Source organism: Oreochromis aureus, linkage group 16 (genome assembly GCF_013358895.1).
Source record: "Oreochromis aureus strain Israel breed Guangdong linkage group 16, ZZ_aureus, whole genome shotgun sequence".
Taxonomy (NCBI): domain Eukaryota; kingdom Metazoa; phylum Chordata; class Actinopteri; order Cichliformes; family Cichlidae; genus Oreochromis; species Oreochromis aureus.
Window position 1 is genome coordinate 14,239,687 of NC_052957.1, and position 16,595 is coordinate 14,256,281.

At 39.2% G+C, this 16,595-nt stretch overlaps 2 protein-coding genes across 6 annotated transcripts in view; both read right to left on the reverse strand.

Annotated features, from left to right (window-relative positions):
- Positions 1 to 9,014, reverse strand: part of LOC116335377 (collagen alpha-2(VI) chain-like) — a 21,046-nt gene extending 12,032 nt beyond the window's left edge. The window contains exons 1-12 of one of the 3 annotated variants that reach the window (XM_039599565.1): positions 8,895 to 9,014; positions 6,612 to 6,780; positions 4,954 to 5,564; positions 4,847 to 4,867; positions 4,372 to 4,437; positions 4,221 to 4,274; positions 4,080 to 4,124; positions 3,926 to 3,952; positions 3,805 to 3,831; positions 3,655 to 3,699; positions 3,513 to 3,566; positions 3,286 to 3,348 (exon numbers count right to left, since the gene is read on the reverse strand). In XM_039599565.1, the coding sequence (XP_039455499.1) occupies positions 3,286 to 3,348; positions 3,513 to 3,566; positions 3,655 to 3,699; positions 3,805 to 3,831; positions 3,926 to 3,952; positions 4,080 to 4,124; positions 4,221 to 4,274; positions 4,372 to 4,437; positions 4,847 to 4,867; positions 4,954 to 5,564; positions 6,612 to 6,774 (1,176 nt within the window). In that variant the 5' untranslated portion in view covers positions 6,775 to 6,780; positions 8,895 to 9,014. The other 2 variants (XM_031759051.2, XM_031759050.2) reach the window with 2 other exon arrangements.
- A 1,872-nt stretch (positions 9,015 to 10,886) lies between these two features.
- LOC116326571 (tumor necrosis factor receptor superfamily member 14-like) overlaps positions 10,887 to 16,595 on the reverse strand; it is a 6,755-nt gene continuing 1,046 nt past the window's right edge. Inside the window, exons 1-11 of one of the 3 annotated variants that reach the window (XM_039599674.1) lie at positions 16,401 to 16,556; positions 14,960 to 15,037; positions 14,272 to 14,389; positions 13,819 to 13,912; positions 13,529 to 13,654; positions 12,668 to 12,823; positions 12,328 to 12,415; positions 12,052 to 12,227; positions 11,917 to 11,954; positions 11,767 to 11,821; positions 10,887 to 11,691 (exon numbers count right to left, since the gene is read on the reverse strand). In XM_039599674.1, the coding sequence (XP_039455608.1) occupies positions 11,780 to 11,821; positions 11,917 to 11,954; positions 12,052 to 12,227; positions 12,328 to 12,415; positions 12,668 to 12,823; positions 13,529 to 13,654; positions 13,819 to 13,912; positions 14,272 to 14,313 (762 nt within the window). In that variant the 5' untranslated portion in view covers positions 14,314 to 14,389; positions 14,960 to 15,037; positions 16,401 to 16,556 and the 3' untranslated portion in view covers positions 10,887 to 11,691; positions 11,767 to 11,779. Of the gene's footprint in view, positions 11,692 to 11,766; positions 11,822 to 11,916; positions 11,955 to 12,051; positions 12,228 to 12,327; positions 12,416 to 12,667; positions 12,824 to 13,528; positions 13,655 to 13,818; positions 13,913 to 14,271; positions 14,410 to 14,959; positions 15,038 to 16,400; positions 16,557 to 16,595 lie in introns of those variants that run through there. The other 2 variants (XM_039599672.1, XM_039599673.1) reach the window with 2 other exon arrangements.

Below are 16,595 nucleotides of genomic sequence, written 5' to 3' on the forward strand. Positions count from 1 at the left end.
ACCCTGGATATCTTTCAGCCATTAATCTGGCTAAGCAGTCACACAAAGTCCTTATCAACAGGATAAGTTCAGTCAGGTTTTTCCAATCTAGCTATGGGCATGTTCCCATGAAAGTGGTGGTGCTGATAGGTCTGCTAGGACCAGAGGAGTACTTTTTCAAAGGAAGACAAAAATCTAATAATAAAAAGATATGAAAAGGTTAAACAGGCAATACAGGCAAAAAGAAATGCAGCTGCTGCAGGCAAATTTTGCAGTATGAGCGTAACAGGAAACAGGGGCGGATCTACAGAGCAGCAGTGTGTGTGTGTGTGGAGGGGGGGCGGCAACTAATTTAATATCACATGATAAAGGAGACTCTCTCCTTCCTTCACCTCACAAAACTTTTGTCAACCTCAAGGTAAAGCAGTTATTAAAAGGAGTTTGGGGGTTATATTATCTATTTGACTACAGTCCAGACCTGCAGAAGATAAAGGAGACGGGTGGTGATTCAGAGATCTCCAAACAGCTGGTCTTTAAATATTTTTTTCTCTGACCTTTCTTGGTGCTTGTACCCTTTGGCAATCAGAGCACATTTTGACTGTTTAATAAACAGTCCATAATGTTATGAATCACGGTATCTGTGAATCATCTATGAATGTCTTGCTGTAGCACCAGCACCACATAGGCAGAAAAGTGGTCTTGAAGTAAAGATTGACCCTCACAAAGACCAAAAGAAAATCCAGATTAAAGCTTGTCCAACTAAAAGTAATAGTAGTTGGTTCACTTGACAGAACTTACTGTTTTAACCCGACATGCCAGCTTGTGCAGGCATTTGGTGTTTAATCCTAGCAGATCACATCGTTCAGCTGTTCTGATACCTGTTAAAGCTAAAGAAATATTAGAAATGGTTCTTTAAGGCTCTGCTGTGCCACCTTTAAGAAGCACACTGAAAATTTCACACTATTTTCTAGTGACAGTACTTTCCTTTCATATATTTGACTTGTTGAAATTAAATGACTGTGCCACTAGTGGCATGGTGATTAGCACTGTTGGCGCATAGCAAGAAGGTCCTGAGTTCATTTCAATTCAGTTAAGTTCAATTGTGATCTGCTAGGATTAAATACCAAATGCCTGCACAAGCTGGCATGTCGGGTTAAAACAGTAAGTTCTGTCAAGTGAACCAACTACTATTATTTTTAGTTAGACAAGGTTTAATATATATTTTCGTTTGGTCTTTGTGAGGGTCAATCTTTACTTCAAGACCACTTTTCTGAAAAGGATAAGAGGAAGCGAATGGATGGATGAAATTAAATGAATAAATTAGGTATGCCCTCTGAAACTTGTGATTGTTTCACCAAAACACATGTAAGTCGGCAGGTATTTTTAGCTGCTGCCTTTTTCTGCCAAGAAGTCGCTGCATCAGCTGGATATTTGCTTTTACACCGGATGCCCTTCCTGATGCAGCTCGCCCATTAATCCAGGACTGCGACTACACTGGCTTGTGACCCCCCAAGGCTGGGCTTGTTATTATCAGATGAATGTGACAACCACTACAGTACGGAAATAACTTCACTAGAATCCATCTAATTACTGTGAATATTTCACTCAACAATCAAGTGCTGATCTTACCAGCTGACCATACAGGGAGTGCAGAATTATTAGGCAAATGAGTATTTTGTCCACATCATCCTCTTCATGCATGTTGTCTTACTCCAAGCTGTATAGGCTGGAAAGCCTACTACCAATTAAGCATATTAGGTGATGTGCATCTCTGTAATGAGAAGGGTGTGGTCTAATGACATCAACACCCTATATCAGGTGTGCATAATTATTAGGCAACTTCCTTTCCTTTGGCAAAATGGGTCAAAAGAAGGACTTGACAGGCTCAGAAAAGTCAAAAATAGTGAGATATCTTGCAGAGGGATGCAGCAGTCTTAAAATTGCAAAGCTTCTGAAGCGTGATCATCGAACAATCAAGCGCTTCATTCAAAATAGTCAACAGGGTCGCAAGAAGCGTGTGGAAAAACCAAGGCGCAAAATAACTGCCCATGAACTGAGAAAAGTCAAGCGTGCAGCTGCCAAGATGCCACTTGCCACCAGTTTGGCCATATTTCAGAGCTGCAACATCACTGGAGTGCCCAAAAGCACAAGGTGTGCAATACTCAGAGACATGGCCAAGGTAAGAAAGGCTGAAAGACGACCACCACTGAACAAGACACACAAGCTGAAACGTCAAGACTGGGCCAAGAAATATCTCAAGACTGATTTTTCTAAGGTTTTATGGACTGATGAAATGAGAGTGAGTTTTGATGGGCCAGATGGATGGGCCCGTGGCTGGATTGGTAAAGGGCAGAGAGCTCCAGTCCGACTCAGACGCCAGCAAGGTGGAGGTGGAGTACTGGTTTGGGCTGGTATCATCAAAGATGAGCTTGTGGGGCCTTTTCGGGTTGAGGATGGAGTCAAGCTCAACTCCCAGTCCTACTGCCAGTTTCTGGAAGACACCTTCTTCAAGCAGTGGTACAGGAAGAAGTCTGCATCCTTCAAGAAAAACATGATTTTCATGCAGGACAATGCTCCATCACACGCCGCCCAAGTACTCCACAGCGTGGCTGGCAAGAAAGGGTATAAAAGAAGAAAACTAATGACATGGCCTCCTTGTTCACCTGATCTGAACCCCATTGAGAACCTGTGGTCCATCATCAAATGTGAGATTTACAAGGAGGGAAAACAGTACACCTCTGAACAGTGTCTGGGAGGCTGTGGTTGCTGCTGCACGCAATGTTGATGGTGAACAGATCAAAACACTGACAGAATCCATGGATGGCAGGCTTTTGAGTGTCCTTGCAAAGAAAGGTGCCTATATTGGTCGCTGATTTGTTTTTGTTTTGTTTTTGAATGTCACAAATGTATATTTGTGAATGTGGAGATGTTATATTGGTTTCACTGGTAAAAATAAATAATTGAAATGGGTATATATTTGTTTTTGTTAAGTTGCCTAATAATTATGCACAGTAATAGTCACCTGCACACACAGATATCCCCTAAAATAGCTAAAACTAAAAACAAACTAAAACTACTTCCAAAAACATTCAGCTTTGATATTAATGAGTTTTTGGGTTCATTGAGAACATGGTTGTTGTTCAATAATACAATTATTCCTCAAAAATACAACTTGCCTAATAATTCTGCACTCCCTGTATACCAAAATATAATCGTGTGAATATATTTTTTTTGTTCACTCTAAATAACACTCTGTCTCTTTCAGTATGAACTGAAATGATTAGATTGTTGTGATTTAATTCAGACCTTTTCTCCTTTGTCACCTAATGGTCCAGTTTCCCCAACATCTCCTGGGTAGCCATCTGGTCCCTATTAGAGACAAATAAAAAGTGTCTCAGTGGTTCATTTAACCAGAAATGCTTACAATACTAGAAAAAAGTCAATGTTAAAGAGAATCAGTGAAATACATGCAGCTGTATGGCTGATATAAGTTGTTAAAATGAAACAAAGACATACAAATAAATATTAAATACCTTGTCGCCTGGATCGCCTTTACAACCGGGAGTTCCAATTCGTCCAATTTTCCCCTGAAGATTTCAAAGGAGCATTCATATAATATCAGTATATTTATAATCAGATTACCTTTACGGTAAAAATCTCACCGTAAACACTCACCTTTTGCCCATCAGTTCCATTCTTGCCAGTTGAACCTGCAACACCCTTTAGCGAAGAGATAAAATGAACTTCAGTGCATAAACAGTCTTAATTTTGGATGTTGCAGTGCATGAAGATGAAGCATTAAACAGTTTTTTTTTTTTTTTTAACCTTTGCTCCAGTTAATCCAATTTCACCCTGTTGAGATAAAACAGACCCATTAGTCCCCAAAACACTTCCTTCAGTTTAATAAATGAACAGAAATGAGAAATATAAGGATTTTAACTCTTACCTTGTCACCCTTTAAACCAGGCTCTCCCTACGGAAAAGCACAAAAGGACCCATTAATGAGATTAAAAATACATTGTGTAATTTTAATTAAATCAATTAAATAATTTAATTAATTTTAATGAAACAAAATCATCAAGGAGTGGGGCTCAGCAAACCTTTGGACCAGGTCGTCCAATTGGACCTTCAATGCCAGGATCACCCTGAAATGTAACAAATATATAACTCAATAAATAACAATGCACTTTTTTTAATAGCGTGAAAATATATTTAGGTTTCTAGACATAAATTCTAGGTACCTGTCTTCCTCTTTCACCCTTTGGCCCTGGAGGGCCTGTGTCTCCTTTTGTGCCCTATAAAGATCCAGAGACATACACATTTCAACAGAAGAATCATCGGCACAAGCAATAATAAAAATTAATGACTTTAATTCAGCTTTTTAAGTCTCACTTTTGGACCTGAGGGACCTCTTAGTCCAGGGCGCCCAGGACTCTCAAAACATCTTGGTTTGTAACACTATGAGATGGAAGAGAAAAACAAAACAATATTAAAAGACTGAAGCCTTTTAAATATTGGTATTGTTAAAAGGAAGCTATTCTGCTAATTTCTAACTTCATAGTTTCAGTCTTGGACTTATAGTAGCTTTGCATGAGTGACTGAAACAAGCCTTTCTCCTTCCCTTTGTGGCAGTTTTGTTCTGATTGGTCGTCTTTCGTAAAGAGAGCATTTAAATGGCAAGTGGGTGGGGCTTCTGTGCTTGACATGATTATATTGGGGACATATCCTCTCTTTGACCTCACAAACAGCCAACAGTACAAAAAAATGTGTGAAACTGACAGGGTTGGATCCTGAGCTTGTGGCTAATAGGGATTACCTGCACATACACTCATTATGTGGAACTCAACATAATGAGTAACCTTCTTACCTGTAAATATGCTTGGTATTTCTGCAAAAAAAAAAGAAAAAAGACAGCAGTCAGTGAGAGTCTCCTGACACAACATTTTAAGTTAAGGCTAAAAGATGTCAGCTCACCATTGCTTTTACGATACGATCAATGGTTTTAGTGCTCAGTCTTGGTTTCCCATCAACGATTTCCACCGCTATGTAGTCGTCACGGAACAGCTCGTACGGAGAGTTCGCTATCTCCCTCATTCCAAATTCGTCGATCTCCTTGGACGCTGCTACTGAGAAAATCTGGATCCCTTGATCCCGGGCCTTTTCTGCCATCACCTTGATCCCTGAACATGGATTTCCTGTCACGTAGCCATCAGTGATGACCACAGCGAAGAGAACCGCCTTTGTCTCTGTGTAATGTTGGGTCATGTGGTGAGTCATGTTTTTGAGGGCACAGTCGATGTAGGTGCCTTTGCCCAGGTATCGGATCGAAGCGAGATTCCTGATGAAGTTCGCTCTGGTTGTGAGCTGGCTGAAGACCACCTGTGTCTGGGAGAAGTGCAGCCCACCTATGGACCAAGTGATCTGGATATGGCCCCTGTACTCCTCATCAGCCAGCCTCTCAGCAAAGATCTTTGTGAATTCTCTGATACTCTCCACCAGGCTGCCAGGTGGGGGCTCCTGCAATGCAACGGTTTCTGAGGTGTCGATAGTGAAGTACACCCTGATGGGACAGTCGATTATACCTGCTGGAGGAGAAGACAACTGTTACTTTTAATTGGAAAAATAATTAAATTGTATTTAGATGCTGAAATGCATCACTCTCATCCTAATTATTGAATAATTGAAACATCATAATAAAAAGCAGCAAAATGCTTGTTAATCTGTGTAGTTTGTGTCCTGGGCTGGTTGATTTTGCCAGGTTACACAGATAAAATGAAAATGATGAAAAATGTGAGGACTATAAGACATTTATGTGTTGTGCTGCAGAGAGCTAACTACTACTATTACATGCTAAATAGATAGCACAAGCCTCTCAGATTCAAGGTTATGCTGACCGGACATCGTGTTTTTCTTTTATAAAGTCTATAATTGTAAATCGTGGTCACTGTGCAAAAATGGCTGAAGCTACTTTTTGAAAAGGGACATGAGGGGAAATAACTGGTCAGCCATCTGGCTTTGTTTTTTTTTGTTTGTTTTTTTTTTTTAGCTGAGCACAGCAAGCCAAGACTGTTTAAGATTGTGCAGTGTTGCAGAGGAAAACACATGTTCGCTAAAACATTTAGAAATTAAAGAGCACATAGGAGCTGGAACATTTGCTTCAGTTTATAGAACCATCATAATATAACCACCTTATTAGAACCACCTTAAGTAGCAATAGCTTGAAGTAATCATTTCTGGGATGATTTTATCAGTCTCTCACATCATCGTGGATGAATTTTGGCCACTTATCTTTACAGCATTGCATTCACTGAGGTTTGCAGGTATTTCCTTCTTCACAGCTTGTTTCTACCAGAGCATTTCAATCAGATTAAGGTCTAGACATTGACTGTACCATTGCAACAGCTCCATTATTTGGTTTTCTCAGCCGTTCTGTTGCAAATTTGCTGCTGTGCTTCTGACCTAAATTTAGCTGAGCTTTAGCTGCATGCTGTCACACAGGTATCCTCACATTTGACTCTAGATTACTTTGGTATACAGAGGATCCAAATACTTTCACAGCTGAATCAATTGAAGTTAAAAACCAAAAAAATTACCATTATTTTAAGCCAGAAAGAAATTAAGGGAACCTTCACCTTCACAGCCTTCAGGTCTTGGCGTGGGCTCAGGTAAGAATGGAGGTATTGTTGGCTCTGGACTGTCACCTCGCCCCGGTATTGGCCTGGGTCCTCGAGGTGTAAGTTGAAGGTTTACAGTTTGGACCAGCAATACAAAGACAAACCCTGAAAGCATTGCCATTTTTTTCTGCAAAAGAAAAAAAGAAAAAGAAAAACCCAAACAAGACAAGCAGGGATGAATAAAACTGTTCTTCAGAGATTAATTTTGACTGTAAAGCTGTAACTTTATGCAGGAAATAGCTGTCAAACATGTGAGTGTTCACAGAAGGCATCTACACAGCGCTTAGGAATGTTTAATGTTGTTTTAAGTCATGTCAGTGAACAACCACACTGTGTGGAAACAGAAGACTGTTTGAACATGTTTCATCTCACCTGTTTAATTAAACTGAAATCAGCAGGAGCAGCAAAGATTCTGTGGAACTACCGTCCCACAAGAGTTACTGTTTGATAAGAGCTGGTGGTGTGTTATTGCTGGTGATAACTTACAATTTTTTTTTTCTGGAAGTGGAAAATTCCAACAGCGTAAACCAACATCAGAAATGACAAATGAATAAAACTCTGCTTAAAACTGCTGGTTAGTGCAACTTCAGTCTGCAGGAGGGGCCTCCAGACTATTTCATGTCAAGAATTTCAAATGCAAAAAAAGACAAGATAGAAATCAAACCTGTGGGTGGGGGTGCTGATGTTGATGTTGCACAGAGATGGAATGCAACTTATTTGGTTTAATGCTTCCGCTCTATCATGTCCCAGAGGGCATACCGAATACCGAACGGTTTTATTCTATTAAATTCATACTGTATTTACACGCTACTTCATACACCTTGCTAGTACTGAGTTAGGCCCCCTTTTACCTTCAGGACTGACTTAATTCTACATTGCATGGATTCAACAAGGTGGTAAAGACAATCCTCACAAGATTTGCTCCATATTTAACTGATAGCATCACATCCAAATGCTGCAGCAGGAATAAACTCATCAGATCAGGCAATGTTTTTCCGGTCTTCTATTATCCAATTTTGTGCAGGAAAATTCCAGTCAACAGTTTTTAAACACTCAGATCCTGTCAACAACAACCATGCCATGCTCAAAGTCATGTCTCTTCTCTGTTACCACACTACATTTGCACTGAAGGCTGCTCAATGCATTCTGAATGTGCCGCTTACTTTATTAACATTTCAATGTCAACATGTCCAAAAAATAAAACAAAAAGTAAATCAGAAATGCGGACTCTCCGGCAGAACAGCCCTGTTTAATTTTATTAGATTATACATTATACAGGTTATACCTAACAAAGTGTCCTGTGCCAATGCTTAATTGTATTGTTAAAGCCTTTATTAAAACACATTGTCTGCCTCAACCTTAGCTTGAGGCAGACAATGGCAGAAAAGCCACACACAGGCAAACAAAAATAAAAATCTAGCTACTTTAAACACATTTAGAAGTTAAGAAAAACATGTGAAGACTGATTTCAGACACAGGCCTAATTATAACCTTTAAAACGTAATTTCATGTTTTGTTTTGGTTTTTTTTGCAGTTTTTTGCAAGCTCATGCGAATCAGAGATAAAGCTCCTTAAACAAAGAGCAGATTTAACCAGACAGTCTTTGCAGAAGTGCACTGGAAATAAACATGCAATATAATATATATAAGCATTTAATGAAAATTAATTTGTGCTGACATGTTAAGTGGAGTACTACAGAGATGGAACACCTTTTTCTTTTCTGAAAGAAGTCAAAAAAATATTTATTTATTTATTTATTTTTACACTACAGAGAACATCTAAATATCTTCTAAAATTCACATTAACTGTAAAGAAAAAGAGCAAAAGTAACCAGAAGACTAATTTATTCGGTCTATCAGTCGATATAGCGTGCAGTACAACTCTTTAAATCTCCGGTAAATTTAAAATAAAATATATGCTGCTTACCGAGGCGACGGGAAAGAGAAAGTAAACTCCAAGCTGCGATTCGAGACCTACAGGAAATTTAAGCAATTTCTACAGATGGTAAACCTGACACACCCGTCTCAGCGGGACTGTTCCCATATCAGAAAACATCAGAAGGGGGATGGAGGGGCTGCTCGTTTGCGAACGAGCGCTAGAGACGCAGGCGTCACTGGAGAGAAAGAGATGTTCAGATGATTGTTTGCTGGCAGCTGGAGATCAGCAAGGTCTCCAGGACAGGTCTGGAGACTTAAGAGGTTTCAAATAAATAGAAAAGGCTGAAATAAGCCATTTATCCACCTGATCAGACGGATTAAATGCCAGAGTCACAGCAGATTCTCTCTAAAGAGCAGCTTTACAAACACATCAGCTCCCAGTGCTACATATCCTTACATGGAGACAACTGCTCACACTCACCCCCTCTGTTTATGTTTCAAGGCTATACAGCGTGAGAGATATCATGCTGGAATTTAAGTGCTGAAGCTTTATTCTTTTTACCATGCTTTCACTTTGTTCAGTTATTAGATCAGACTGTTGAAAGGAAAATCAAATGATGAGTGTTTTCTGCCTCCAGCCTGTCAAAGATGAGGATTTACTGCTTTTCTCACTTTAAAATCAAAGAGACCCTGAATTAAGACAAAGAAAGATGCTGACAATGTGAAAACCGAGCACGCAGCTTACTTTAATTAGCACGTTTTTGTTGTTGTTGTTGTTTATTTGTTTGTTTTAAAGAAATGTTCCTATTTCCATTTTCTGGGTACATTTTCATGAGGTCTAATTAAAAAATGTATGGAGGCATGTTTGCATCCACATGTACCTGGTACCTGGTCTTTACCTGTAGTTCAGTGAGAAAACCAGCATCCACCGGTGGTCTGACAAACCATCCTACTTTGGCAAAACGTCCTACCGTAAGTAGTTTATGCACACTTCTGCTGTTCACTTGGCCACAGTGTGCCCTTCACATGAACGTGGACCCGCTCATAAAATCTTTGCTCCACAGCGCCACCAGTGGTCAAAACAAAGCAGTGTAATTTTTTTCGTTAAATTTATACACTGACAGGGCATTTTATTAAGTACACAGCACCTAGTACCGGTTTGACCCCCTTTTGCCGTCAGAATTGCTTTAATCCTTGGCATTACAACAAAGGGCATTTTAGATAGCATCACACAGCTGCACAGGATGTGATGTGAATGTCCTGTTCCACCACATACCAAAGATGCTCAATTTGAGTGAACTCTGGTGACTCCACATGCCATTTGAGTTACAGTGAACTTGTTTCATGTTCAAGAAGCCATTTTGAGATGATCTGAGCTTTGTGACATGGACAACAACAGCAAGTACGATGGTGTAAGATAAGGATGGTAAGCAACAATACTCAGGTAGACTGTGGCATTTAAATGATCCTCAGTTTGAACTTCAGCAGGTCGTCTTGACCATGTCTAAATGAACTGAGTCGCTGTCATGTGACTGAAATGAACAGGCCAACAAAGTGGCAGACGAGGAGATATTTTCATTATTAATTTTCCAGTTTTAATAATAATTTACAGGTGTGCTAGCATCAGCAAAAGTATATGTCACAGTCAGTGGATAGACACAAAGTTTTCTTAATTGCTGTATAAGGTCACATAATCTGTGAGATGACAAAACAAACACTGGAGTCTGCAGGACTAGTTGGACCGTGACTTTATACCATGAAAACTTGGCCCACTGGAGGTAAAATCAGTCAGGCACACACCATTTAAGTGGATAAAAACGACTGAGTGGGCTCAGTGTCTCTTAAAAGTCAAGGGTAATGCAGTTCCTTAAATATGCATTCCTTACAATGGCCAGCAGGGGGATACTTTGGTTGCACAATGAAATCAAATTGTACAGAAATCTTTGGGAAATGACCTTACTGCTCACTTATATGACCTCAGTAATCAATTTCAAAATTTGATCATGGTTTCATTGCATTAAATAAATATTTAATATTTGTGGTTAACCATGTTGGATACTGTAGAGACAAACATATGGTATTCTTAAGAGGAGTGGCTACCCTGTGATTGACAAGTCTCAAAACATGAGCCTGCAGAGTCGTCAGTTTCTCAGTATGAGCAGAGATCTTCTAATCTAGTCAAGAACTCTCAGCCGCTCTTCTTTAAACAACAGTCCATAAAGATTTGGGAACTGAGGAGACCAGCTGTTGGACCTTTGGGAGAGGAATATTGTCCTGTTCTTGTCTGATATCGGATTCTAGCTACTCAAAAGTCCTGAGTCTTCTTTTTCGTCAGCCTTTTCTTTCCACCCTTCCCAACTTTTTGGAGATGTGCTGGTATAAAATTCAAAATGAGCTAGTATTTTTCATTAAATGATAAACACCTCAGTTTAAGCTCTTGATATATTTTCTGCATTTTACTGTGGATAAAATTTGGGTTTATAAGATGTGAAAATCATTGCATTCTTTATTTTTAAATGCACATTTTACAGAGTGTCCCAACTTTGTTGAAACTGAGGTTACACATCTGGGATGAAAATCTCCATAAAAAACAAACAGCAAAAAAACATGTGTACTTTCACTTGAAAGAGCAACATGTGAAGTCATCCAACACTCCATTAAAAACCATGTTTAGATAAAAAATCCAAAAAATAAAATCAAATTTTTCTGATGTAGAAAGACCCACCGGGACTTTGAGACCTTATATACTTTACTATGCCATATTATTATAATATACTACATAAATTATTGTGACATACAATTTCAATTGAATCATAAGTTAGCATCATTATTATACTTTTTAAAGTTCAAAACTTTTTTAATAAAATTCTTTTTTTAAAAGAAATTCTTTAGAAAAACACTGGAAAGATTTAGAAGATACTCCAAACTCTTCCCGTGATAGCAGCCGTTTGTTCATCATGATGCAGTAAAGATTATGAATCTTCTATTCTAGTAGTTTGTCTTCAGATAACGTCCAATTTCCAGGTAATAATTCGGACAGCAGTGAATCAGGGAAGTTTGTAGTTTTCTGTTCACTGCAAACACGATGTCCCATCATCCAGCTGGAGTTACAGCAGGTCTGCAGGCAAACTTTCTTCTGTTGACCTTTAAATCGTTTCACTCTGAGGAGAGAAACACGATTAAATCTCTTGTACATTTGTAAAGATGTCACAATCTCCATAGTCTCAGTCTCTTACCTGGTGTTTGTGGCTAATTGTTCAGTGACTCTGTTTCTCTCTTTTCATCCTCAGTCTTTAAAAAAAGTTAAAAAAATAACATAAACATAAATTGATAAATCAACTGTTGTCATCTGTTACCGTCCAAACTCCAGTGATGCTCAAACATACCTTCTTCAAGTTGGTTAGGCGCACACTTGTTTTTTCATCTTTGCAAAAACAAACCAAAAAAAAAAAAAAATGTGTGAAAATATTATCAGTCATCCAAATCAGTATAACATTTTCATTGTTCTCTGTTATTCTCACCTCTGTTTAGACACGCGGACTTTTTTTTATAAGCTATAAGTATGGCAGACAGTAAGAGTAAGAGAATCAAGCAGCCAATGATGATCGGGACCACTTTATTATGATCTTGTTCTTCACACTGAGCATCAGTTGTAGCATTTCCTGGTCTTATCAGCTTAAGGTTTAGTGATTCACATCTGGAAGGACAGAGAGACATTTTACAGGAAAATGTACAGATGTGCCACACTCACTGCTGCTGGAGGAAATCAGACGTGTCTGCTGTAAAGCTTCACTTACGGTCTGTGTGGCCGACAAAACTTTAAAGTTCCATCTGAAAATGTCCCATTGCTGCAGTCAGAGCACTCAGTGTCTCTGAAGGCTGTTCCTGCACAAACATGATGTTTACACCGTTTTCAGCATGTACATCATGAAGGATCAGTGAGTGACTGTGACATCAGAGTAATTACACGTGTCAGGTGACTCCACCTTTGATTCTGATTTAAAATTGTTTAAAAATACAAACATGATCCTTCTAAGCTTTACTATAAAGTTAATAACACCTCATTCAGAAACCACTGCAAGTAACAAACAGATTATTTCATCCAGGTTATTTACACTACAAGCATAAGAAACCAACCTGTTTGCTTGATGTATTCTCCTGGTTGACATTGCCTGTGCTTGTGTGCTGCCACGCAGCTACCAGCTGCAAGGTCAACACAGTAGAATCCATCCTGTGGTTCACAAACTGTATCCAATGTTGATGTGCATGTCCTGTTCTCCTTCAGACCAAAACCTGTGAGCATGTAGAGAGGACACATGTTAGAGAGACAAGGCTGAGATGGTTTTTACACGTGCAGAGGAGGGCTAGGGAATATACACTAGACATAGGATGTTGAAGATGGAGGTGTCAGGTAGGAGGAGGAAAAGAAGAGCATAGACAAGATTCATGGATGTGGTGAAGAAAGAGATGGAGAGACTGGTGTGAGAGAAGAGGATGCTAGGGATTGGTGAAGAATGAGCCAGAGGGGTCACTGCTGTGGTGACATTATGATGTCATTCATCAAAAGTTACTTAAAATTATTTTGATTGTTTTACTAAAATTTTGTAATAATTGGCAGATTGAATGATTTGACATGTTAATTAAAATAATACATTTATAGAAAACATCAATGAAATGGATGCTTCATTTTATTTAGATGGAAATCTAAAAGTTAAGTGGAGGCAACATCATATCGCAGAGCGTGAGAGCTGATCATGAGCTCATGTGGAATATCTTGAGGCATGATTAGTTAATCAGTTAATGCGCTAAACATGTCACCAGTTTGATGACACGCTTAACACATTCATTTACATGCAGTCATACATGTTTTAAATCAATGTCAAATCAAAGCCCTCGTCAAAGAGACGCTCTGCAGATTCACAATAGGAACTTTGTACCATCTTTAACTGTCTTAATTCTTACATCACATTAACAGCAGTTTCATAAATAAAAACTTACTTAGGTCACAGATTGTGCAGTGAGTGCATTGTTTGAGTCCACTGGGCTTATCCATGTGGGTTCCACCCTCGCAGGCCACACAGGAAGTGTTTGCAGTCTTTGTGCAATCTGTCTTGACTCGATTTCCTGTTAAAATAAAAAACGGCAGACTATTTTCAATACATATCGTTTTTACTCATCTAAACTGTGAAACCTTTAGAGTTAAAAAGGTGTGAAGTTGAACTTTCACATATAGAGAGACAGTAAAGAGCAGGAGTGAAATCAGCCTCTAACATTCAGCTGGATCGTACCTGCAGGACACTTTGGACAGCATAGGTCTTGTGCTTGATACATTGTTGAAGGACACGAGACAGTGAGGACACTGAAGACTTTCATCATGATTAACTGAAAACAAAGAAAAAGGAATACATTTAAAAGTAGAACCACGCTTCAAACTGAGAACTAACAGAGAGCAGCAGGAGGTGGAAAAGAAGAAAGATATGAAATGAAATGCACAACAACCTGAAAATGAGAGCTGATGAGTGAAGAAGGAAGATAGTGACGATTATGATATCAATTTAAAGGAAAAGTACACAGTATGGGAAGTTATATCATGTAATTCACAAGGTGAATTACACACATGCAGAAGTGATTCAGAAAATACTGAGGGGGTTAAATAGTTACAGAAAAGGAAAAAATTAAGTATGAATTAGTTACATTTAGAAAAAGAAGCTTTTTGTAAGTTTGTATGAAAAATATTTTACCAGCAACACTGCAGCTGTCAAAGAATTTCTTCCTGAAGTCATTTTATACAGCAGAATGAAGACTTTCCTGAACTGAAGACCGTCTCACTGAGATTTGCAAGGAGATGAGCTGTATGATCTAAAACAGCAGGAGAACATCTGAAAAAAATATGTAAGTGAGCAGCAGGAAACCTGGTTCATGTGAATAATAAAACCTTACGGTACAGGTTAAAAAGTAGTATCTTCTTGTTTGTTTATCATAATTAACCTCCTAAGACCTGAACTCTTTCATGGCATGCATTTTTAATTTCTCTTGCTATTTGGGCTGAATGGGACCTGATGGATGTAAAAACAAAGAATGATCTTTTTACCTGATTTTGCCCTACAAGGGCCTCATATGCACATATGAGGACATTTGTTTTTAATTTTGATAGAACAATGGCAGCATAATGTCCTCGTAAGTGGATATCAGGCCCTTGTAGAGCAACATTTAGTATTGTGGTCTAGACAACCCAAAATGTGATGTCCACATATGTGGATGCCAGGTCCTAAGAGGTTAAAGAAAAAAAATATTTAAAGGAACAACATATTGGGGTGAGTGAGTATAAAGTAAAGTTGTAGCATAAAGAACAAGAGGACATAAAATAAAATTGTTGTTTCTGGTTCCCTGGTCCGTATTACAGGAAGGGGGTTTATGGCAGGAACCTACCTGCAGATGTTCTTTGACAAAGTCTTCACTTCCTGTTGCACCTGCAGCTTGTTTAAGGTGAGCTCTTTTGTGTACAGCCTGTAAGAACAGAGACAGTGACGACCGCATATTGTGGATTCACTACAAAATCTATAGGATACATCTTTCCAACACTGATAGGCAGCTGTCAGGTTGTCAGCAAGTTCCTGTGCATGAAAACATTTACCATAAGTATTCAACTTTCTTGGTCCATGAGATTAAAGTGAGGGCTCAGCTCTTTATTTGCCTGATGATGGAATGCTTTCACTCATTACATACAGATGTGCTTGAATCAGCTCACTTAATTGAACTAATTTTAATCAACTCTTAAGGAAGTCAAAACTCAGAGTTTGTCATCTCAGATTTCATCATTTCAAAACAGGGCCCTGTTGTTTGACTCATATAATATGCAGAGATGACTGAAGAACTGCACTTTTATGGAAAATTGTTGACTTTACCGCCTTCACTGCCTTCTTTCAGCTGCTCCCTTTCCAGTCCCTTGCATCCTCCTCTGACACACCAACCCTCTGCATGTCCTCCTGCTACATCCATGAATCTTCTCTGAGGTCTGCCTCTTCTCCTCCTCCCTGGCAGCTTTATATTCAACATCCTTTGTTCAGTACATCTAGTGTCTCTCCTTTGCACATATCCTCAGCTCTCTAACTTTGTCTTTCAAAGCAGACCCTCTGATGTACTCTTTTCTCCCTCCTAATAACAATAATAGCATCTTCAACTCTCCAGCTCAGTCTCCTGTCTGTTTGTCAGTACCACCATCTCCAAACCATACATTATAGCAGGTCTCACTACCATCTTGTATACCTTCCTTATCACTCTCACTCTCAATAGCACCCATGGGACGAATGAAGTTAGCTGAATCTGAGTCTTTTGCTATTATCCTTCTGTCACAAATCACCCCTAACACTCATCTCCAACCTGCCTGCACCAACTTCATCACCTTTCTTGTGCACTGTACATTGCTTTGGATATTTGACTCCAGGTAATTAAACTCATCTACCTTCACTATCTCTATGCTCACTTTTCCACCTTCCTCACCTGTCATTCTCACTCCAGAGAATACCTCCACCTCTCCACCTTCTCCCTACTCCCCATCATATACTTTCTCTAGATCCACGAAGACACAGTGTAAATAACTTTCCTTTGGTCATCAATACCAGACTATTAAATCTAATAATTATATCCGACAAAGTTTTTGCAGGGATCAGTTTGATTTAGATAAAAGTCTGTATTGTTTCTTGTTACAGAGCATTGCTTGAACAGGGCTTTAGTTACTGTTTTATTCACCGTTCACTTTCGACGGACCTTTCTGCACTAAGGTCCGCAGCCGCATTACAAACAACCGAGTAGCTGCTTCGTCTAACACCCTGTAACTAAACATTCTGTAGAAGCGATCTAAGGAACTTACCGTCAGCGGTATAAGACGAAGTTTGCAGGGTCTCCGTCACAGCGCACCGTGGGCTGAATAGTTCAAGACGTACTGGAAAGTAAACATTTACCGTTTCCTGAAAATTAAGCGCGTAAAAACAACGGCTCAGCTTCCGGGAGAAAGCGAAAGTGCGCAGAACATACAGAACAGAACAAATGCGCAGTCCGTCATGAC